Consider the following 24,704-nt stretch of genomic DNA (forward strand, 5'->3'; position numbering starts at 1 on the left):
TCCAAAAAGAGCGCACGTAGCATTTCAGTTATAGCCTTTTCATGTGTGTCTTCCTAATTTGAACAACTAGACGACGTTGTTTGCCACGTGGCCTTTGTCCTTTAATTTAATATTGTTATATTCCGTGCTGCAGTAATTGACGTCTTTCAGAGTGCGTTACGTTCGGTTCAGCTATGGCGCATAATTCGCGTTATAAATTATATCGTCATTAATGTTGCAGCCTTGATATTTCCCGATGTAAGTGCATGCGATAAAGAAGTGACGATATCTTTATCAATATTTTTGAAAATTTTTTAACGTTCTGCTTATGCAAAAACTATTGCTTATAGGAAAACCGCACGAAGGTATTTCTAGTAACAACATTATGAAGATTTATACTAAGGGGAAAGCTGATAGGGTAATGCAATATGCATTGAAAAAATGTGGCGATAAAATACGTTTTCGTATACATACTTTTTTCACTGCAGCATTCTGCATATTTCAAATTTGTATCCTAACCTTATGAATATCGTGAATAGCCCACCTCTAACTTTTCTACGGGTTTTATATAAAAACTCAAAATTTTCTCATCCCGACTTAGTGATAGTCGGTTAATAAATTCATCAGCTTTCAATAGAAGCGCTCCTGGAAGGTCGAAGATTCTGCTGCTCTGACTGGATAGATTTGACTGTATTTTATTACAACGTACTTTGAGTGCATTCCATACCATCGACTGGTCCATTTCATGCACTCTAGAACCATTCAGAGCGGTGTTTTACATTCAAATCCTCAAGAAGGCACTCGTGAACCGTTCGTCCGATTCCGAAGCAGACAAAACGACGCGCTAAAGGTTACTTTGACATTTCATCTTCGGTCTAGTAATGTTCGTAGCGCCAGCGAGTATAAAGTATTGCCGTTTCGGCGTGTATGACAAAATTCTTGATTACAACTCGAATGATGAGGACGAAGGCATTTGCAGGGTCTGCAATGATATATATCATTCCAGTCATACGCAAAGAACTCAAAGTGCAGAGAACGCGCAGTCCAAGTACAAGCACTTAATGAAAGGTGAACTCGGGTCTGTTTACCCGAATGCCGAGTACCTGTTGGAACGCGGAGCATGTAGCATGCAATACGTAGGACAGATGGACACATCTTTTAGAAGTGGGTTCAACAGTCATCTTCCGCATGCGCAGTAAGTCCCATGCCTTGCCCTTTTTAAACATATAATGTCAAAATGTCACAGTAATGGTATTATCAAAGTTATATTATTAGACAACAATGTTCGCGCTACCGGAGAACTCGAACAACGCGAATCTTATTTGACATTCACGTTTCGTCCAACAAAAATGGAATGGATTCATAGGATAAAAAAATTGATTCATAGGAGGTTAGTGAACCTTTATCTCTATGATTCCGCCTCCTTAACTCCCTTTTGGATAAGAAAATCGTGTTTCACGGAAATTTTTTTTCTGTAAGACGAAGGTCTCCACCTTCCCACGTTTGTATCTACAACTGGTTGTATGCATACAGCCACGCTCTGTTGCTCTGCCCGTAGTCAGCACTCTGCCAGGCAAGCAAGCACAGAAAAATACCTGCTATGGTCATATGTTAAAATGACTTACTGCTTACCTAGATTTCGAATGCTCTTAATGTTCTTAGTTCGTACAACTTGTTCCTGTCTTTTTAATGAAACGTTTCATTTCTCTTTATTCCTTGTTTCTGTCATTTCTTATTTTTCAAGTATAGATCAATTGCAGCAACATATCCCAGCAGTATGCTCGCTCGGTTGTTTTGCACAACGCCTTCATGTATATTGGCGCGTAACACCATTCTTCGCCGCTCCGTGCCAACCCTTTCTCCTGGCTGCAGAAAGGAGGCCCCATAGGGTGTAGGCGAACAAAAGAGTCGCTGAAGACGGCATCAGCTTGAGCAGGCTTACGCTCATCACAACTGTCTCATGGGCGCTGAGGTGCGACGCTGTCCACTCCAGCAGACAATAAACGGCACCATGTGCACTGAAACTGCCCACGCTTTTTCCTGAAATCTCTTCTTTGCCTGCGTCTGCTGGCTTATCCCAACGGGCCGCACTCGTGCACCGCGCAATCGTTAAAGTAAACGCTTCCTGGACAAACTCTTCTGTGGCTATGGGCATAAATCATGTTTAATTCCGTATACGTAGACGATATACAATTGGGATTCAAATCGAGTAACCTCACAATCTGTTAGCGAAATGTTATGCTTGGCTTGAACAAGTTATGTAAATGGGCAGAAGAAGTTGGCTTCATCGTAGTTCCTCCGAACAGTTCTTGTGTCCGGTTCCCACGAAAGAGAAGCCTAATATCAGAGCCAAGTGTAGAACTACCCAGACAGAACATGCTGGTGACTACAGAACACACATTTCTGGGCATCTTACGGCACTCTAAGCTAACTTTCATTCCATATATAAAGTTTCTTAGGAACAAATGCCTTAAAATTATCAGCATTTATAAAATACTGTCGCACCGTAATTGGGATAGTGATAGTAAGTGCTTCGTGAACCTCTACAAAAGCATGATGCGCGTGCGATTGGATTACGGCGCCATAGTTTGCCGATCTGCTGCGTAAGGGCTCTAAAGATGCTGGATGCCATCGACCACCTAGGCACCTCGGCACTAATTCCGGTGAATTACTGAGCTGGGGTGCCCGGCGAGGTTACGGCTAAGAGTTCTTGTCTCCTGATGGCATGGGTTTTGTGGATTTCAAAGCAAATGTGCGCAATCCGGTTGCATTTACGTAAGAGATGCAGGTATGACGCGGCCTAACTTGCAGACTATTATATCCCGCTTCACGAACCCTCCGTTTCCCATCAATGCAAAAGTGCGCATTGAATCGGCAGGGTCTCTAAAACCATACACCCCATGTGCTACCTTGACAAGTTCTTTGTAGCCAACCGGACGCTTATTATGGTAAACTTCTCAGCCTCCCACCTCTTGTTTTCACTCTGTCTCTCTTGTAAGCGAGATGCCACTAATGATGATGTGTGGCGTTTTATGGCGCAAGGGCCAGGTTTGGCCAAAGAGCGCCATGACAAGTGGTAATGTTAACGGTGTAATATGGATGACGAGCACAATGAATTCATCATGGTAGATCTGATATGGCTACAAAAGGGCCAAAAACTTCCGCTGCAAGTGGCGTAGAATATATACCTGCTAAAATTATGACGCTGGCTGGGCAGTGATGTGGGCTATGACAATGGGCTTTCGTTAAAAACATGATGCAACAAAGCATAACAGTGAAACCAGAGTTCCAAGAGAGCCCTTGAATGCATGCCTGTTAGTCACGTACTAAAAGTTGCCTGGCCAAAAGATTTTCAGGGTGTCGGTTTCGGCTAAGAAATCTAAAAATATTTTCAGATTAAAAAAACGGTTCATCGATAAGAAAGAATGCAGGGTATGGTATGGTATGAAGAGCTTTATTTAGGTCTTGAGGGATCAGTGTGTGACTGATGCGGGCCGCTCCCACGTCGGTACAGAGAGGCCGAGCCCCTCTGCCGTCACATGGGCCCTCTGGACAGCCCTGAGTTGGTCCGCCAGCGCTTCACTGTTCAGCATCCGCTGCCACCACTCTTCACCTCGAGAACCATCAACGGCCAACGCCAAGCTGCGCCAAAGCATGTGTTCTAAATCAAGCAAATCCCCACACTTACTACAATAGACTGAAACCCCACAGTCCTGATTAACTTTATTGATGATGACCGGGTTAGGGTACGTTCGTGTCTGCAGAAGCCTTAATGTAACCGGCTGTGGCCTACTTATTTAGAATGTGACAGGGGGAATGCCCTGCGCCCTAAGTAATAGTGCTTGGTGATTTCGTTGTAGGTTAACAGTTGGTCCCTGTACTCAGGAGCGGGCGATCCAGCCCCTTCAGGGAGTACAGAGCACACCAATCCTCATGCCTCCCTGTGCGCCACCTCGTTGAGGTTACGCGGGGCTCCCTCCACTGTCCCTATGTGCGCCTGGAACTAAGCAACTGTATCCCTACCCCTATATCCCTATCCTGCAGGAGTCTGTTAGCCGGTTGCGCAACAAGTCCTATCGAGAAGGCTTTAATCGCTGGTTGCGAGTCACTAAACCCCAAAACTCTTCTTGAATCAATTAGTTCTAGAGCAATCGCCTCCTGTTCGGCATAAATGGAAGCGGCATTTTTATCGCTCCCATCGTCATCTACCACCACCACCACCTAATAAGCATTTTTACCCTTAATCCATGCGGCGTTAACAAACGCACACTCCTCCTCTTGATTCTTTGTCTCTCGCAACAAAGCCCTAGCTCTAGCGACCCGCCTCCCTACATTGTGCGCGGAGTGCTCATTCTGCGGAAACGAACGAACCATGACATTTGCTCTAAGGTTCGCGTTAAACTCGTGTAGGGGCGCCCTGTCGTGCGAAACAACCACCGATTCTTCAATTGACTCTAAAAAATACCTACCCGCTGGTGTACCTAGCAACCGCTCCCTCCGTTCAGTACGCTGAGCCTCGGCAGTTTCATTTAAAATATAATGCAAACCCAGTAGTAACAACATATCGTCAGACGTAGCCATAGGCAGGCCAAGCGCAGCCTTGGCAGCTTTTCTGATTAATGCTTCCAATTTATTTTTCTCCCCCCTATTCCAATTTAGCATAGCTGCCACATACGCGAAATGACACATAATAAATGCGTGAACTAAGCGCATCGCACCTTCTTCTCCTAAACCCCTATGCCTATTAGAGGTCCTTCTTATAAGTCTTATGGCCTCCTCCGTCTTCTTGGTAATACGCTGAATGGTTCTAATGTTCGATCCGTTCGCTTCATGTACAAAACCCAGGACCTTGATTTCTTCAGCTTTGAGTATCACCGACCCTTCCCTAGTATGAATTCTAATGCAAGGCTCAACTTCCGGTTCCCAACCCTTTGGCCTACAACCTAGCTTCTTAGATTTGAAGATCAACAACTGCGACTTTTTAGTGGAGCACTTGAGCACCATGAGATCCGGATACTCCTCCTTAAGCGTTACCACCTTTTGCAGCCTAGCCTCAAGCTCTGCATCACTACCATCGACACTTCATATCGTAATGTCATCCGCATAGATAAAATAGCCAATATCCTGGACAGTGTCCAGTGTATTAGCCAACTTCGACATCGCCAGATTGAATAACATAGGCGAGAGTACGGATCCCTGTGGAGTACCACAGCAACCCAATTTAAAGACTTCCGACATTATCTCCCCAAACCTGAGGCATGTCCTTCTATCCATAAGGAAAGCCTTGACAAAATGGAAAAGCTGCTGCCCCATACTCAAGTCCGATAGCACCTGTAGAATGAAAGAATGTCGGACTCTATCGAAAGCTTTTGCCACATCAAATCCAATTAGTGCCTTAGTATCCCTTGTCCGCCGGTCAGGGAGCTGATGCTTAATCCTGATCATAGCATTCTGAGTCGAGAGGCCGGGCCAAAATCCTATCATCGAGTGCGGAAAGACCCCAGTGCCCTCAGCATAACGCGTTAGCCTATTTAAAATGACATGCTCAGCGACTGTCCCCAAACACGATAATAGGGAAATGGGTCTGAGATTTTCAAGCCCTATGGCCTTCCCCGGTTTGGGTATCAGAACACTAGTTGCAAGTTTCCACTCTTCCGGGAAAGAGCCTTCCTTCCATCGGCAATTGATCTCCCTCGTAAGGAACTCAATTGACCCGTCGTCTAAATTCCGCAACATTTTATTCCTAATGCCATCCGGCCCTGATGCCAATCGACTATTAAGTTTCTGCAGCGCCATCTTTATATCACTTTCAGTAAATTCCTCATCCACAGCTGCATATGCGTCCCCAGTATATTCCAAAATCACGTCAGGTGCATCGTGCCAGGTCTTCAACGGAAGGTATCTCTCAGCCAAATGCTTTAGCAACTCCTGCTCCATGGAGTCCCGACACGCCTGGTGGACCAGCTTACCTATCATATTCCTCTGATTATATTTAGTGTTTGCCTCATCTAGTAAATGTCTGAAGAAACTCCAGGTGCCTCCCCTCTTAATGCGACCATCAATAGTATTGCATACTTCATCCCACTTCTACTTGCACAGTACCTGACAATGGTCTTGAATTTCATGATTAACCACTGCTATACGATTTCTAAGCCTTCTATTTAATCTATGACCCTTCAATCTCGCTAACATCGACTGCTTCGCTTCCAATAAAAGCGCCAGGCGACTATCCATGTGTTCCGTGTCAATATCGGTCCGAACCTCTTTAGTAGACGCCTCAACATCACTTTTAAGCTGACTAGTCCACTGGACCAAGGTCCAAGGAATGCAGGGGGAAGAGGTACATTTTCGCGATATGCAGAAGGAAAATACTTTTTCCTTTCTGTGTCTTTTGTAGGGCACTGAATAAGAAGGTGGAGGACTGTGAGACTATTACCGCACTTAACACAAGTTGGAGGATCGCCCCCGGTCAAGAGATCAGAGTGCGTACCGTATTTGTGGCCTATCCTTAATCGGCAAAGAAGTACTTCCTTGTACCTTGCAATTTTCCCATTTATCCAGTTCCCCATTTTTGGTTTTATTATGTGAAGCTTATTCATGGGCTTGTGTGTCCCACTCACCTTGCCAATGATTCCTCAATTTACGGCGTAGAAAAGGCATTAGGTCTGTGGAAGGCATGGGAATATTTGAATCTGCATTGCTAAATGTTACTGACCTAGCGCTTTGGTCAGCAGCTTCGTTGCCTTTTATACCTTTGTGACCAGGCACCCAGCATATGACAATCACGTGATTGCACATATATAGGTACTACAACAGACTATACAGCTCACTAAAAACTGAGTTCTTATATTTTCATGGACTAAGTAGGGCTCTGATTACACTTAATGAATCTGTAAGCACAATAGCCCTAGCAAGTTTTGTGAGCCTTATGTTTTGAATAGCCAATAGTATAGCGTAGGCATCCGCTGTAATGATACTTGCGTGTGGATTTAGTGCCCCGGATACTGAAAATGAACGTCCCAGAGCAGCGTAAGAAACTCCTTTCGAGGACTCGGAAGGGTGTATAGTATATTGTACAGGGGTATTTCTTCTGAAGTTCACGAATATATAATTGTATATCTGCTTCTGGCGCTCTCTTAGGTATTTCTACGAAAGTGACGTCGTATTGAATGGTCTGCCATACCCCTAGTGGGAGCAGGCGAATGGGTGCCATGGGGACATTCTCTGGGACTAAGACACTTTTTTCTTCTGGCAGTGTTATCAAACGAAGGTTCAACGGAGCTCTAATAGTTGGGTGGTTACGAAATAACCTGGCTATAGACACTTCACGAATAGATGAGTGACATGGATGCTGCACGTCTGATTTAACCTTGAGAGCATAAGAAAAAGTTAAATGTGTCCTTTGGAGATGTAATGACCCTTCATTATACTCCACATACAGGCTTTCTACGGGACTTGTCCTAAAAGCGCCTGTAGCCTGGCGTATACCCAAGTGGTGAATGGGATATAGCATCTTCAAAGCACTAGGTGCAGCAGAGCTATATACTATAGCTCAATAGTCGAGGCGGGACCGTACAAGGTTTTGTAGAGGCTCAATAGGCATCCCCTGTCACTTCCCAAGATGTGCGAGACAAGAGCTTCAGTAAATCAATTGTCTTCAGACATCTCGCTCTCAGATACCTAAGATGAGGGACAAATGTTAGTTTCGTGTCTAAGATCATTCCTAAAAATTTATTTTCGTGGCTGACAAATAGCGGCTGTCCATTAAGATGCACAACAGGGTCAGGTAATATACTCCTCTTTTTAGAGAATAGAACGCACGTGCTTTTTTGGGGGTTTAACTTAAATCCATTCTCGTCAGCCCACTTAGATATTTTGTTTAGGCCAAGCTGTACATGTCGCTCATAGATAGAAATATTGCATGATTTAAATCCTATCTGTACGTCATCCACATACACTGAATAAAACATTGTTCGTGGTATGATCCTACAGATAGAATTCATTTCTACGATGAATTGGGTGCAGCTCAGCACACCACCTTGTGGCACACCTGTTTCCTGCGTGTACTGACGAGATAGCACTCTACCAACCCTCACACGGGGCGCACACTTAGAGAGGTAGCTTTGAATCAGGCTCAAGAGATTGCCTCTGACACCCATACCAGCCAGATCACGAAGAATTCCAAAACTTCTGGTTCTGTCGTGTGCCTTATCCATATCTGAAAACACCGCTAATAAAAACTGCATGTGCACGACGGCATCTCAGTTATTCACCTCCATGTGGACAAGGTGATCTGTCGTAGATCTACCCTTCCTAAAACCACACTGCAAAGGGTCTAGTATTTTGTTGCTTTCAAGAAAGTGAATTAGGCGTCTGTTTACCACTTTCTCAAAGTATTTGCATAGGCAGCTTGTCAGGCCTATAGACCTGTAGCTACTGGTTGAAGTCGAATCCTCGCTGTGTTTGAGAATAAGAATTACGACTGCTTGCTTCCAGGCAGATGGAATATATCTAGCAGAGATTATGGCATTAAAAAGTGATAGTAGTGTTTTGTGTGTTTCGGAGTGTTGGTATTCGATCATCTCATAAGACGCAACAGTTCAGTGCAGCCTGTAATTCTACCACGTTAAATCGCCTGCTGTCAGGTTCATATTTATTTCCTTTCTGATTCAGAGGCTGTCGTTCCGCTTGTCGCTGATATCTTAGAAATGTATCTAGGTAATGGGATGAACTCGAGATGGTACTGAAAATGAGCCCCTAGCGAATCAGCTTGGTCTTCGATAGTGTCTCCCTGTGTGGTTACTAAAGGTAGAGGATGAATTTCGCGGCCTTTTATTTTGTTGACGCTATTCCAGGCCTTCCGTTCGTCTCTATATGAATTGATGCTACTGATGTATTTTTGCCAACTTTCCCGTTTGGCGCGGCGGCGTGTTCTTCTACCTAGTGACTTTATTTTTTGAAATTGATGAGATTCTCAGCAGTTGGAGATTCGCGAAGGTAACTCCAAGCCTTACGTTGATTTCTACGAACTTCCTTGCCCTCAGCATTCGACCTTGGAGCACGTCGCCTGGTGGGCGATCCATTCGATTCAGGGATACATAGTGAAGCCGCATCAACAATAATTGCTGTCAGATATGCCACGGCGACATCAATAGAAAGTGCAGAGATTTCTTCCCAGGTCATGCGGGTGAGTTCTTTATAACGTTTCCAGTCAGCTGACTCGAAATTCCAGTAGGGGACGCATGGAGAGCGTTCAACACGTTTTGTTGATCTTATCACAATTGGAAAATGGTCGGAAGATGGCCATGTCGTTGCTTCCATGACAACGGAACAGTGCATCAGTTGCCAAGAATAAGCAGGTGCAAAATAATAAAGAAAATGTGTATTTACATTTCCTAGACTTTCCACCATCGAAGAGTGCCGTTTTATGTATAGCCGTTTCAACGAACTCGCAACCAGCATACCAGATAAACAGGCGGCCACTAAGGAGTTCGCAACTGGGTTTTCATTACAGCAAGATATACAGTTTGTCATCATTTGGCATTGTGGATGGCCGTGAAATTACCACTCCGACTGTCAGCTGATGACAAGGGGTGCTGTGCAGGATGTGCCGAGTTTGACGAAACTCGGGATCTTCACTAACTCTGGTGACACCCCAAGATGACAGCACAAATGGTACCAAGACACAGTTTATCTTTCGACAAGCCTCCAGTTTAAGTGGTTTATCTAGATTCATTCTGGGTGGCTATCATTCCTTGGACGTTGCCCTCTGGGCAGTCGACAAACTGGGGCTCACGTGATCATAGCGTCGGTGCATGGTCGTGCCTTCTTTCATTTGTTGGTCGTTCCACCGAGTGCATTACATGCAGAAGCAAGTTATATAACAAATGCATTTAGTACAATATTATTAGTTACATTAAGATGGTTTAGAAGCATTTTAAAGCTTACAAGATGTACACTGAATGAGTATTAGACTGATTTGTAATTTAGTACGCTTCGCATTATACCACGCGGGAACGCTGTGGTGTCGTCATCACATCCATTCACCGGGTGAGCATGACGGCTAAGCATCGGAGAGAGCCAGTGTAAACAAACTCGTACAACGAGCTTGCAGTCTGCGACGTAGTGATCAGGATCGACGATGGCCACTATTTCTTGGATAGTTCTGTTACTCCGTGGCCAATCTTTTCGTGCACCCCGTAAGACTGCCAATAGCTTCGGCGATTTTACAGATCGCAACGCGCTCCTACTGTTCACGGCGTAATGATGAAGAAACGACTAGTACGGTGCTGTTTCTGTGAGTGCGCCGAGTTCCTCCACTCTGCGTGACGGCAAGCGTCACGAATATTACATAGTGTCTGCAAAAGGAAGAAAGCCTATATAGCTACGATGCGACGAGGAAGTGGCGCCGACAATGGATCTCGCAACCATCACAGTGAAGGAGACATCGACAAACTGCAAGAAGTATATTTCTACTGTTTCTTATTTAGCATAATAATAGTGCACGGATTAAGCCACTTTCGTAGTAATGAACTCAATGTCCAGCAGTTTAAAAAAGGCATTGAGAACCAATGAGTGCTCGTGCTTTTACATGCACATGGGCCCCCAAAATTTAAATTGATCCCGTTTGCCCGAGCTTCAAAGCCATGCCACGCCACATTCATGTCATCAGTCAGGTAATTCAAAAATCTACAGAGCACAAGAAACTTTTTACATGGCTTCATTTATAGCAAAAAGGCATTTGGATTGATTAGATACACATTGAGTCATAAACGTTGTACACCATAGAGCGCAAGAAGCACAATACCCTGAGAAATATCGAGACTATGCAGCTATATTAATTCGCCACTAGCGAAGTGGAATGGCAATCAAAAAAGGGGTCAGGCAAGGAGACAAAATCACCCAAGTGCTATGCTATTCACTGCACGATTAGAATTATTCAAACTATTACACTTAGGCGGACCTAGAGTGAGCATCGGAAGGTTGAATAACATGGAAAAGATAAAGGAAACCTTCACTAACTTGGTGAGATAACAGAAATTCATGAGTGACATTCAGCCGCAGAATCTATGGAAGGGTATCATTATCCAGGAGGAATATAAATAGCAGGTACGGATATAAAGCAGGAAACTTATTCAAAAATTTCATGGTTTAAACAGCACATAGAAGGCATTACCGAATAGTGATCGCCATGTTATCGATATTCTTGAAAAATGCTTAGAATCATTGCATTCTACCGGATATGCATTATGGGACATAAACCTGGAGGTTAACAAAAAAATTACCGACGATTACGTTACTTCCTAATGCGAAATTTGAGCGCAGCAAATAAGCTGTTTCACCTTTTCGATAGATTGAGGCAAAGAAATCGAGCAACACATGTATGCGCTATCACAGAATTCTTTTTTTATTTTTCACACGCATTCCCTTAACAAAGACTCCACTAGGTAAGCTTCTGCTTCGACGGCACGCACCTCTGGATTCTGACGGCGACGGCGCTGGGCCTCTGCTCTGGCAGCTCGTTTAGCAGCAGCAGCAGCAGCAGCAGACGGAGGACTTCCATCGGTCGTCTCGCTCATGGCTCAGAAAGAACTGGCAGATAATTTCGCAGTGGCGAACGGCAGCGGAAATTTCGGCTCGGGCGGTGCACATATACAGATCCGCCGCCACCGATCTGGCTCTCTGATTGCCACCGCACAGGGCGAACGGCAGCGGCAATTTCGGCTCGGGCGGTGCACATATACAGATCCGCCGCCACCGATCTGGCTCTCTGATTGCCACCGCACAGGGGTTGCATTGGAGGAGGAGCGAAGAAAGGAATTAAGTTCGAGCCGGCGCTTTGACAACCGGAGACTCGCAGGAAGAGGGGGAGGGGGGCGGCGTGTACACCCAGCGGCAAACGATGGGGGCAGAAGCGCGCGCAGCAAGCGGACAACACGATAAAGGGAGGAGGGAAGAGATAGCAGCGACTGACTGATGCCGCTGACGCCGATGGTGAGTCAACCCCAGCTGCGGAGTCGGTTTCAGGGACAACGCCGCCGATGCCGACACAAACAATATGATACCCTCGCTTCCGCAGCGCTAAGAACCAGGTCTAGCCGTGGGAAGGTGGTCACGTATTCGTCGACGTGCCGGGGCCTACGTGAAATAACCGGCGCGTCGGCAACTGAAGAGCACCCTATCCGCCACACAAGAACAGGGGGGGGGGGACCCTTTCCTCCTCTTTCTGCATGGCGGCGACGGTGTTCTATGCAGTCACGTTATCTTGACTCTCTAGCGGCGTCAGCGGCATCCAGCGGTATCAGTCGGTCGCTGCTAGCGCTGGGGGGATGAAAGGGGGGCGGAGCTGGTTACGAGGCCGACGACAACGCCGACGACGACGCGAAACCCAGGAACGGACGCCAAAGAGCTGCGCTCTAAAAAAACTTGAGAAGTCGAGGACTGTGCAGAAAGCGACGCAACAAATATTGTTGGAGAAAGCATTAAGGCAGGAAGACAGTGGCGTAGTAAACCATGGCAACTGATATGCTGGTTGCGATTAATAAAAAAATATGGAGTCAGTCGGCAGGCCATGCACGTCTTCAATCACTTGTTGCCAATAGATAACAGGTGATTACATAAGCGTGACAGAATTGATGTCAAGGAGAGAGAACTGCAGTCGAGGTTCGTAGGAAATTGCCTTATGGGTCAAAAATATGATGTTTGTAGGCATAGGATGCAATCAGCTCGCATAAGAAGGGATTGTAGGGAGAGGCATTTGTTTTGCAGTCAACTAAAATAGGTTTGTGGTGCTGACAGCAGAGACTCGTGAAGGTGCGGGGACACCTCAGCTGCTGGCACACTGATCAAGATGACAATTGGCTCCGAAAAAGACAACCCAAGTTATGAAAAATAAAGGAAAGTTGTCCCAACATGTTGTTTTATGTATACGGCACTAAAGGCTTCCACAGTTAAGGGCGCTTAGTACCAATAGTGCAACGAGCATTTTTCTTTGTAAATATTGGTTTATATGTGCTAGATTCATTCCAATAATCCACTTTTTTTGCAGCAAAACATTCTGCTGCTGGAGGCACTCAACCGCCTGGTGGCAGTAGGCGAGCGCCAGGCACGTGCTTTTGAGAGTGTGGCAGAGGTCCAGAGGGCTGCTCTGCAACAGCAGTGTCCGTTCCCTAACTGCTCTCCACTCGAGCCGCCAGAAGACACCTTATAAAGGAGCTTTCAGTTTATTATTTTGTTTGTTATTGAAGAGCATGAATAAAAATTATTGCAGTAAACATTGCGTTGTGCATAGTAGGACACTTGTAACACGCACTTGGTGTCTCTTCAAGATGGGCAGAAACGTAGGACTTGTGCCACTCTTGGACCATGTAAATTAAAAATAAACTAATGCCCCATACACGTCATTGGGCTGTTTGTTCTTTCAATGTGCAAGAATACAGTGCGTGTTGATTAGCCACAAGATGAGCGGTGTGTGTAACTCACAATGAAAAGACAGAAAACACAGCAGGAGCCTATTAGTGCTATCACCTATAGACTGTGCATGTGAATGCAACACTCCCCGATTTAAACGTGCCATTACATGCATGTTGGACACCACATATTCTTTAACAATGTCACATATTGGCATGTACTAATTTTCACACAGCTTAAGCCCTTGCATAGCTCACTTGTGATGGAACCGTTTCATAGGCCAAATAATTGCACACTTCGTCCTTTTGTGTTGTACGAAAAGCGGCATCCTCTACAGTGTAATACAACTTCAGAAGGCAGGAGAGGCGCCGCCCAGACGAGCGAAGCGCAGCAGCTGATTGCGTCCACGTCTAAAGAAATAGACCCTCGCGGGTATAGTGCATCCGGCGGCACGACGTCAGTCTATAGTGCGTGCCCATTAGTGCAGACTTGTGTTCACCTGCCTTTGAAGTGAAGATTCCGTGGCCTACAAACGTTGTATCCGACTAGAGGATCACGTAATGCCTTGCTCCCGTTGCATAGACTTTAGGAACTTGATAGCACACAATGATCAGGAACAGAAATCTATAAATGCACCCAAGCAAAGCTGGCTGGCCATACTTCCATTATGAGGGGCTGTAAAAAGGTCTCGCCAAATATTCCCATGACTTCCTTGAAGAAGGGGTGGTGTTTGGCACTTCTTTAGAATCAAAAAGAGATTACAGTACCACGTCAAAACAAACTGAACTTGGTTATCTGCAGAGATTGTAATGGAAGCTTGTGTTCTCACAGGAAACAAACTCCTCTGTCCAGTACAATTGTTGAGTCCGGTGTGGCGCCTATTGTGTCAACAGTGTCAATATTCAAATTACACTTCTCAAAGGCCATTCAATTCAACGTTATTTTTCTATGAAGGGTCTTTCAATCAGTGCTTGTACTACATGAGCAGGTGGATTTGAAAGCGAAACTTTGTTTGCAAACCTTCAGACTTCCATAATTGCGTGGGAAGGCACTGACATGTTGTCGAATAGATCCCGCTTCTTCAGTCCTGCACCAAAGAAGCCCAATGCTCTATTTGAAGTTGTATCGTGCAACAATTCGATGGCACACAAAGAAGAGTAACACACATAGCAGAGCGTTCTGCTCTGTGTATTTCTCTTCTTTGTGTCCCGCCGAATGGCTGTGCAATTCAACTTCCAGCTTCTATAGCAATACACCCAGTCTTCAACTTCGCCAATGCTCTAGTTATTAGGCCACAATGGCGCACATCTTTGAAATCTGCCAACACAAATTAACTCTCCAACAAATCACAAGCGGTAAATTTTGAAGCACAGGTGTATGGACGTGCCATATTCTTTACCACTAAACAAACTCGCAGGAATCAAAGGGGCAAGCGTTAACCATCCTTACTGCTGCCGTTACCATCATCATCATGACACCAATGGAAAGACAGTGCCACGTTTCAGTAAAGGGAGTGCCGGAGCGAAAGGCGTGACAGCGAGGCTTACATTAAAATAGCAGTTACAAGACATGTTAAATGCGAGATTATGCTGCATGTCGCTCATCCTACTTTGGCGTTGCGGCAAGCTTTTACATGCTGGAACATATCACGTTTTGTGTCATCATTGCTTTAAAGCTGTACAAAAGGTCTACTCCCTCTGCAGTTTTTATTTTTATCATGGCGGGTTAAAGACCAACTTTTCATTGCCATCCGTACCATACTTCTCCCGATATGTAATTTTGCCATTGTGGTTCATGACATCTTCACGTCCACCGAGTTCTGCAGAGCATTGGATCTGCATTGTTCTACTGCTTAAGAATTAGAGCCCCATTATGAGACGAAAATATATTATTTATCCATCCATAGTAACGCTGCTCCACCCCCCCCCCCAAAAAAAAAAAACTGCACTGAACCTCTGGCACTTGCACCAACAGTGAACAGAGCAAACACCCTGAAGTATTAGCTTCATGCAAGCCAGCACACTAAGATTACCAATGCATTTTAATTTCAACACAACTGCATAGGCACAACCGGCTTAGCACATCATCCGAATGTCGCGCTGCAACGAATTGTGCAATGCCTCGCTGTTTCATAGTGCGGCTGATAGATGACGCATGACCAAAATTCAGCATTATGCATACTAAGAAGCTTGACCAATGAAGAACCACAAGTTCTTTAGGAGATTAGCATTCATAGGGTAATTCAAACAATTTGTGATATCCATTTATCTATATATACTTAATTAACCTCTTTCCCAAGAAAGTGAGCCATTGGGAAGGCACCTTGACCGATCTTTACTCGATCTGAGTTTGTCATGAGAAATTTCTATCATTTAAAACGAAAAACATATACTTCAAAAAATAAAAATTTTCGTTATTTTATTTGTTGTATATTAACGCATTTGATTGAGCGAAAGTGCAGGTGCAAGAGTGCGCCGCATGCACCCTGTTTACATTCGACGGATGATAGAAAGATAGTGCCCGAAAGAGGAAGTACGCCTTTGACGCGCCCCCAAGACGCCTTTCTTCCACTTAAGGAGGAGGTACTGGCGCACGTTCCCAGCGGAGGGGAGCACCTTGTGAGGGCCCTTGATCTCAAAGGTGCCTTCGACAACGTGTCTCACGATGCCATCCTCACAGAACTGAACAACCTACATTGTGGGCAACGCGTCTTTCACTGCGTCCAAAATTTTCTATTCAACAGAAGAGCTACGATCGGCATAGGAGGTACACGCTCGGACCCCCAGGACATGCCGCATAAAGGTACGACTCAGGGTTCGATTATCTCCCCTCTCCTTTTCAACATCGCGATGGTTGGCGTGGCCCGAAGCCTTCAAACAGTACCGAACATCGTATTTACACTGTACGCCGACGACATAACTATCTGGACTACCAAAGGCTCTCTGGCGCCCAAAGAACAAACTGCAGCAAGCTGCCACCTGCGTCGACGACGCGACCTCCGAGTGCGGACTACGTTGTGCGCCAGAAAAATCAGACGTCATCCGCATAGAAGGACGTAACTACAAGTCTCCAGGAGACATTCAGGTCCTCCTACATGGCGTCCCCGTCCGGGAGACCCGACAGATACTCATCCTTGGCTTATGGCTCCAGAGTAATCGAAAAGCCACCCAGGCTATGAAGCTGCTATCCACCACAACACAGCAAGTCACCAAAATGATCAGAAGAGTGGCACGCAACCGAACATGCATGCGCGAGGAGGACACGCTACGCCTCGCCCAAGCACTTGTGGCGAGCCGCGTTTCCTACGGCCTACCGTACCTGCAATTAACTCGACAAAAACTCACCAAAGTCGATGCCATGCTACATACTGCGTTCAAACATGCGCTGGGCATTCCTATCGACACTTCAAACGCCAAACTAGAGGGTCTCGGCCTCTCCAACTCATTCGAGGAGATCCAGGAGGTTGTTCTCCTCTCGCAACGTGCACACCTCCTTCGCACGGACACCGGTAGGCAAACTCTGAAGCGGGTAGGCTACCCGGCAGATCTCCAGATAATAGGAAGCACGACCAGCCTCCCAACAACATATCGCTCGCGGGTGCACGTTTCCCCGATTCCCAAAAACATGTCAAGCGGAGCCGGGTCGGGCAGACGCTCGGCCAGAATAGACTACTTGAAGCGGATGGAGGCACGCAGCCCCGACACGGTGTACGTCGATGCAGCAACACACAGCGAGGTCACGTGGGCGACGGCAGTTGCGGTGAAGTCCTCCCACAACGAGGTTTTCAGCGCCTCCTTGAAACACACGACGATCACGGAAGCAGAGGTGGCAGATATCCTGCTGGCGATCCAGTACCGCGACGCCCGTAACCAGCATGTACACGTGATGACCGACTCCCAAACAGCCTGTGGTATCCTACTTGCAGGAAGAATACCTAAAAAGCTCTTGGCCATAGGAACCAACTCTATGAGCGTTAATTCCTCCCTAAAACATCAGATAACGTTGGTTCCTGGTCACGCGGGATTACAGGGCAACGAGGTTGCGGACGCACTAGCTCGAGGACATACCAACCGAGCGGGCTCCAACCTCGACTCAAGCTTTCTTCCCGAAGTTCCCGTCAACTACAACACACGACTCCACTTCCTAAGAACACAACGACAGCACTTTTTCCCTACACATAAGAAGCTTAACGCTCAGGAAGCTCGGGACTGGAGGCAACTCCAGACCGATACATTCCCCAATCTTTACAAATACAACATCATTTTCCCCCGAGCGCTACAAAGGCAAATGCCCGTGGTGCGAAGCAGGCCTGGTGCATACCACATTGCATGGGGATGTAAGCGCGCGAAACCCCCAGACATCAAAACACATAGAACGAAGGAGCAATGGGAGACCTCTCTGCGAAGCTCGGAGCTTGATCAGGAGTGCACACTCGTTGCGCAGGCTAGAGTGGCGGCCAAGGCAATTGGAGTCTCGAAATGAAAACAACACCGATTGTATATTTCCCCTAGAGTCTTTTATTTTCTTTGTCAATAAAGTTTTCTACTTCTACTTAACGCGCCCGAGAAAGGCGTGCCAAGTGCCATGTAGCTCACGGCAAGTGGGCAGAAAGAAAGCGGGACAGTCACGGAATTGTTAAGTTGCGATAATCCGTAGATAAGAATACGCGGCGCTGGCGTGCTTCGTTGTGCAGCCTTCCGCGCTTGAAACGTGGAAGCAGCGTTCCACACAGGGTGCGCTCATGTCGTCATACGCAGCTTTTTGTCTACATTTGTTTGCCTCACAGATTTTGCGCGTTTTACGCTATCTCCATTCACTGACTGCCGTCGAGCAAGCTTGGGTGAACAGAAACCCGGCGCATCCTGCATAGCACCCAAGGTTTCCAGATTCACGAATGGCATGGGGATATGCAGTAGACAACAAAAGAAAGTTCAACTATGCTTGAAATGCAACAATTAGGTTAAAAAGGAGCATTTCATAACACGCAATGTTTTAGTACCCATTCTGCAGGAAGCCTGTCTAATTGATGTGGCTTCGCGCTTCTAGCTTCCTGGTTTGCTCGTATGGCTTAGCGACAGAACAATAAAAGGGTTTGTCCTGCACGCCATGGACTGACCCGGACAAATTTTCTATTCAAATGATTTGTACGTTCGCAGTTCGATTAACCCAGGAATTATGGCTAGGCTTCCTCGAAGAATTTCGAAGCATATTCGCATTCGGAATAGAAAGAAATGATGCAGAGCACCGAGGCATTAGAAGAAGCAGAGCGAGTCATATTTTATACTCGTAAGCAACTGGTATCAATAAACTACAGAAGAAGACGGCTTTTTGTTGTTGGGATTCGCGGTAGTCAACCGCGTGGCACGTAATTTCGTAGCTACGAAAAATAAATATTCACGCTCTGGAAACTCCAATCAATTGGATTTTGCTCATACTCACATTCCCCTCGATATATAATTAATTCTTTATCTGTAACCATAGAGCGTGAAGCAAAAGAAATAAAAAACACAAACTCAACAAACTAGAATGGCTCATACACGGACCAGCCATTCCTCTCTTGCCAGTGTTTGTCTGCGTTTTCGAAAATTGTACAGCTCTAGGAAGCAGCTCCCTAAAGGACACGAATTATAAAGTATGCAGAACATCACTGAGCTAGTATAAGTTCAAAGGAATTCAAAGGAGAGGAGGTTCAAAGGAATGCTGCGTGAAAGGCTTCTGCGTGCTCTCAAGCGAGTGGCCGTATATTTGCGAAGGTCGGATGGCTTAATGCGCACTTGATGACGTTAATAGAGCGTCAGCAGGATACATATACTACCTATATGCGGCAAAAACCACTACGTTTCCACAGCTATCGACGGCAGTTGCAGAAGTCTCACCAGCCATGAATCTTATATTACTCACAGCGCTTGGACTTACTTTGCCATGCATAGAAGCAACAGATGCTATCTGGAAGAACGAATCAAGACTGTCGCAATACCAGAAAGCATGGACGGTAACTCTTAATTTTCTTGTTTATTCGATATACTATGGCATTCTATATGTGGCGGCAGGAGATTACCTCGTGATTTCTATAATATGGACATATGTTTAGCCCCATTAATATTACAGATTGTTGCATAGCCATCTCTGAATATTTCATGTTCGGCAAAGTTGTAAACGTTTGTTCTTTCACTTACTTTCATGCAGTGCAAGAAACACACGGGCAAATAGGTAGTGAACTAGTGTAAAAGATGTATTACTCAAATATTTCTTCTCTAGAAGTCTTCTTTCAGGAGGACTGTCGCATTCAAAAACAAACTTGATGTCAGGTTGGCACGTAATGAAGGCCGAAAAAAAGGCATTATGTGTTATATATATGCAGAACGTTTCAGAGCGGAAAAAAACAACTAGTATGCTCGACATAGCAATAAAGTATATGCACCTCACTGCAAAACTACCCCTGAAAACACAAAGTCACTCTGCCACCTAATCGACAGGCGAGATTGAGCCTGTGGTTTACAGGACAATGAACGGGCCAATGTGGATACGAATAATCTTCTCAAGGACATAGTATCGCTGCTAATGATTTCTATTTGAAAGTATGAATCCAACTGTCTTCTTCTAAGTATTTACAATAAGCGACAGACAAGCACTTGCATCATTCGAAAATCGGCCGCTACCGCCTTGGAGACTGAACCCTGAAATAACATTTAGGCTACCACCAAATAAACAACGCAGCACTGCCATTCTTCCTAGGCTTAGGCATCGAGCGGCATTTAGACGTAATTAGGTTCACTTATTACGACGCCCTGCATATTGGTGCTGTGAGCTGTGTCCTGCACGTGATTATTTAAGTCGTGCCCTATGTGACTGCACTCAATACATAGAATATTAACAGCAGTTCGCTGATAGTCTTGGTCATTTTGCCAGCCAACAGTTGTACGGGGAATTTATCTTAGACTAATGGGGTGACTTTATAGTCAGTTGACAGGACATTTTCGTAGTTTTTATGAAAAGGTCAGAGGCTGAACTTGAGAGTTAGAGGGCTTGCCTGTTATGTGCTTTCAATCTTCTCTCTGTCGTCAGTTTCACCAATCACAGTGCTTTTTCTTTTTTCCTAGCCCACAGCGCAGGGTAACTAGGAACAAGAATGCGCCTCAAGCACACTTTCCGTCTTGACATTAAATATATTGTTTTTATCTTATACGTGCAAAGTTTATGTCCAGATTTCCATTGCGCTTAATAAGCAGAGACAGCAAAACTTTCCAAGGAAGTACTTCTGCGCAGTGCTTATAAGAAATGAGTCTTTAGCTTTAACTTTCCAGGGTGACACTCATGTCCCGAATCCCGTTGTTCTAAACTTCTTTTGTGTCAAACACTTCCGAATTTTAATTTACAGTCGATACAATTTTGAACTAAGCCCTCTCCCTGATAAAAATATTCGTATTAAAAGAGCTAGTACTTAAGTAGACATGTGTGCCACTTCCCCAACATATGGTCGCAGAACTGAATTTTTTCAACGTTTTGCCGCTTTTACCTCCAGCACAACACAGTTTGTGCAGGTGTTTAAACTCGGCGCCCAAAGCGGCGGTATTTGTTCATAACCAGAGTATCTTTTAATTACTCTATTGCGAGAAATAGCATCAGAAGGTGTTATATTCCACGTTCACTTGCCGCGAGTCAATACAGTTTTACAATTCTTTAGGTGTGTGAAAGTGCAAAATTACTTTTTTTTCAGTCAGTCATATTGCTAAATCTGATGACTCTAAGATATTTCTTGTAGAGACTTATTCGCTGTGAAATCAGTTTTAATGTTATAAACGAATGCCGCGTACAGTTAAACATGCCTGGCATAATAAAAAAATTAGGGAAGAATGCTTCCACGTAAAAGACACATTAAATATAAACCTTTATAAGTCGAACAACATGGTTAGAGTCGAACTGCGTTGAAAGAAATTAATACAGAACTCCATGTGTGAGTGTTTAGTAGCACTGGCGCAAACCAATTGCATTAGTTAGAACAGTAGTATTTGGGCTTATCATTCCCTCTATATCATCAGTTCCAAGCAGTCCCAAGAAATGGCATTCAATTCTGCGGAATTTCGCAGTCCCAAGAGATATGCTTCGGCTACTCGCACAGCCACATGAAGAATGTGCAGTGAAACTTCTTTTCCAGTACCTTCGTTATACTTTTACAGTGCAGAAGCCCGAACACCGCAAACCTGTCTGCAACGCGTTAGGCGATAACCCCACTGCATAAATAAATTTCCAATATTGAATTAAAATAGGTATTGCGGTTATCTTAAATTTTATTTTCAAAAAATGCAATAGATATGCATTCGAGTACGATGTGTTCTTAGTAGAAGTAAGAATATTTGAGAGCGCTTCTATATATCATTAGATAGTTTTACAAGACAAGCTAGCATAGCGAAAGACACATAGATTTATTGCGGAATCATAAATCTATTGAAACTGTTTATTTAAGTAGTCCGATCCTTTAGCATAAGTTGTACATTCAGTTGCTGGTTGCTTGAAATTACTTGGAAGATACGAACGTTTTTTAAATTTCTCACCTGGCACAACTGGACAAAAATAAGGCATCTGCCCTAAAGCATGTCCATAGTGTGGCGTCTCCAGCGAGATGGACAGAATGGTTGAAAGATCTGAAGTCTTGTAAATACTGCCACGTACGGTAATTTTTTGTATAGAACGAACGATTTCGCAGAATGTTTTTATCGCTTTTTTTTCATCGCGCAACGACACACTACCAGAAAGTGTCTGTATGCTCAACGCTTTCGCCCTTTTCAGAATAGCGAGACCTGCCATATCAATTTACACGGCTGTTCCGAGAAAACTGTAGCATTGTGGCACTTTCTAGAATGAACTTTCTCACCCGCGCTGCATGGAGAAGTTTAGCGATGGATATAAAAACAAGAAACCGGCGAGTACAATTGTATTCGATGGATCGATGGTGACTACGCTTGCTCTTGTTGCTACCGCCAAATTCAAGTTTGCTTCGATTTCGGATACAAGTACGTCCAGAAAAATTCACCGACAATTACGCGAATCCATAATGCGAAATTTGAGCGCAGCTATTTAGGTATTTTGGATTCGTGATATATTCAGGCAACGAATTTGAATCTCAACGACAACGTCCTCTCGACGGTGGCGCTGAGTCTCTGCTCGGCCAGCTCGTTTAGCAGCAGCGGCAGACGAAGCATTTCCACCGGTTTCTTCGCTCATTGTCCAGAAAGTAAGCGCGAACACGGTAGCGTGTGGTTGGCTTGGAGCGCGTTCTCTAGCGGCGGCGGCGCAGGCATTGTAGCACATGCGCAGTGAGTCCGAAGCCAACGCTAATGTATTGCTTCCATACGTTGTATCGATGGATGCAGTCGCCACCTGTTTTAGCAATGACGTCATCGGTGACCGAGTAACGGCGCGCGCTACTATGGCGCCATCTCTTAGCTTGTCGCCGCCATGAAACACGTCTCATGCGGCACTCCGCTTTCCTTCTCACTTTTTCGCCTTACTCTCCCCCTCTACTTTCCTCCTTATGCTTCCCATGTATCCTCGTGCTCCGGTTTCCTCTTGCCGCTCTCTTCGCTTTCTTTCATCCTACGCTGCACTCCGAATTTGCTCTCTTTTTTCGTCATTCGGTGGGCTCATTTATTCCGCCAGTTGCGCCGATGCCGACACCCAATGCAGGAACAAGAACCTAGTAGCTTCGCTCTAAAAGTAGTTGCGGTTTACGGTTCGACTTCACATACTTGTCTTCCTGCCAGGGCACCATCACCACTATGTGACATCCGTTGGAGGAGTTAAAGTTGGGTTAATACTCGTGTTTCCTCGATACAAGCCCAGTTAACCTCACAGCAAACAATACAAAAGCCATTGAAAGAGAAAGCAATGAATAACACTGAGGCAGCCGATGATCCATGAATATGCCTGGCTGAGGACTTCTCTTTGACTTCTTACGCGGTGAGACCGATCTGTCAACATCAACCCTTAGCATACGAGTGGCCATCACACTGCAGAGACCATGGGCTCTTCTGACGTGCCACGTCTCTATTTGCGAAGACGAGGAAGAATGGCTGCAGCAGTATGAACTAATTGCGACATTTGCTAAATGGTCCGAAGGCGAGAAGCTGCAGAACCTCTCCCAAAGACTCCTGTAGAACGTAGTCTGAGAACGAGCAGACTACCCTGGCGACATACGAGCTGTTCGACTCCCCACTATTCATGACTTTTACGCGCCTTCTCTGGAAATAGCGAGCTGGAACTTTGCTCGAAACCTCGCAGCAGCCCCTCACCTAGCCAGCCGCCTTATTTGTGGTGGAAATGCAGGAGCTCCTCCGACACGCGAGCCCTGAATTTCCATCACAAGTACCAAGAGTGACCAGATACGCCGATGCAAGCCATAGCAAGACGTGCCAAGTGGCTCCAAGCAGCGTACCATGCACACCATAGCAGCGAACCCAGCTCTACAGGTCGCAACCATGGCCATAGGCGTCGACCTACTCTAACACGTTCTCGCATGCTGCGCAGAACAAGACGGACAGATGGAGAATGTCTGATTGACGCCTGCTGTGCTTTCACTTCGGCGAAGCAGTCCACTTGTTCATAATTTCTTCTTTTCGCCAGTAGGAACTGTGCGGCTTTTTTTCGGCATTACACTTCCTGCACCAGGCCCGCAGTTATGAGAAATCGAGGTCTACCTGCAAAATACGGCTGGCTTAACATTATATAATCGTGGCGCTCCTATACGAGGAAAGAACGGCTTCTTCTATTCCACCGTAGTGGGCGTATCGATCGCTAAACTGGAATAAAAATTATGGCCGATATTTTCGCTTCTAGGTTGACTGAACAAGGAGCTTAGTAACAAATTGAAACCTAAGTTTTCTCTCCATTTCAGAGCCTAAACAAATCTACAGATGTGATATATTACCAGGTTATATCTACCAGCCTGTTTACAGTGCCAGTAGACACCGATTCACAATTGACTACAACTTTGACGTGTTGGAGCGTGCAAATGAGTGAGCTCAATCAAAGCACAGAAACAGGAGTGCGCAAGTACTACTATACTACTCCTAGAAAACCTTCTGTGTGAGTATGTCGGGATCCTCGACACATTAACCTCTCAAATCATGGTCACCCAGCCCGACTAGGGTTTGGTGTTTCAATTGTCTTCTTACCAAGCAAAGATGCCCAATAGGCAAATGCAAGTTTATATCGAAAGTTTTTGCATCATTTAAACCTCAGTGAGTTGTAGTATTTCAGAGAAGCGTCTTTGTTAGAGCATGCTAGAGCTAGCTAACGCAGTACCTCGACTATTAGTG

The 24,704-nt window shown here is 45.4% G+C and overlaps 1 protein-coding gene and 1 long non-coding RNA gene across 6 annotated transcripts in view; both read left to right on the forward strand.

Annotated features, from left to right (window-relative positions):
• LOC142564535 (uncharacterized) overlaps positions 1 to 13,373 on the forward strand; it is a 40,933-nt gene extending 27,560 nt beyond the window's left edge. For 4 of the 5 annotated variants that reach the window (XM_075675556.1, XM_075675554.1, XM_075675557.1 and 1 more), the window contains 2 exons: positions 6,377 to 6,461; positions 13,028 to 13,373. In XM_075675556.1, coding sequence (XP_075531671.1) covers positions 6,377 to 6,461; positions 13,028 to 13,189 — 247 coding nt within the window. In that variant the 3' untranslated portion in view covers positions 13,190 to 13,373. The remainder of the gene's footprint in view (positions 1 to 6,376; positions 6,462 to 13,027) is intronic. The other variant, XM_075675559.1, reaches the window with a different exon arrangement.
• Positions 13,374 to 19,206: 5,833 nt separating this feature from the next.
• Positions 19,207 to 24,704, forward strand: part of LOC142564787 (uncharacterized) — a 65,487-nt gene continuing 59,989 nt past the window's right edge. Inside the window, exons 1-2 of the long non-coding RNA XR_012824675.1 lie at positions 19,207 to 19,381; positions 24,281 to 24,471. This is a non-coding gene — a long non-coding RNA (uncharacterized LOC142564787). The remainder of the gene's footprint in view (positions 19,382 to 24,280; positions 24,472 to 24,704) is intronic.

The sequence above is a fragment of the Dermacentor variabilis genome, chromosome 11, assembly GCF_050947875.1.
Source record: "Dermacentor variabilis isolate Ectoservices chromosome 11, ASM5094787v1, whole genome shotgun sequence".
Taxonomy (NCBI): Eukaryota; Metazoa; Arthropoda; class Arachnida; order Ixodida; family Ixodidae; genus Dermacentor; species Dermacentor variabilis.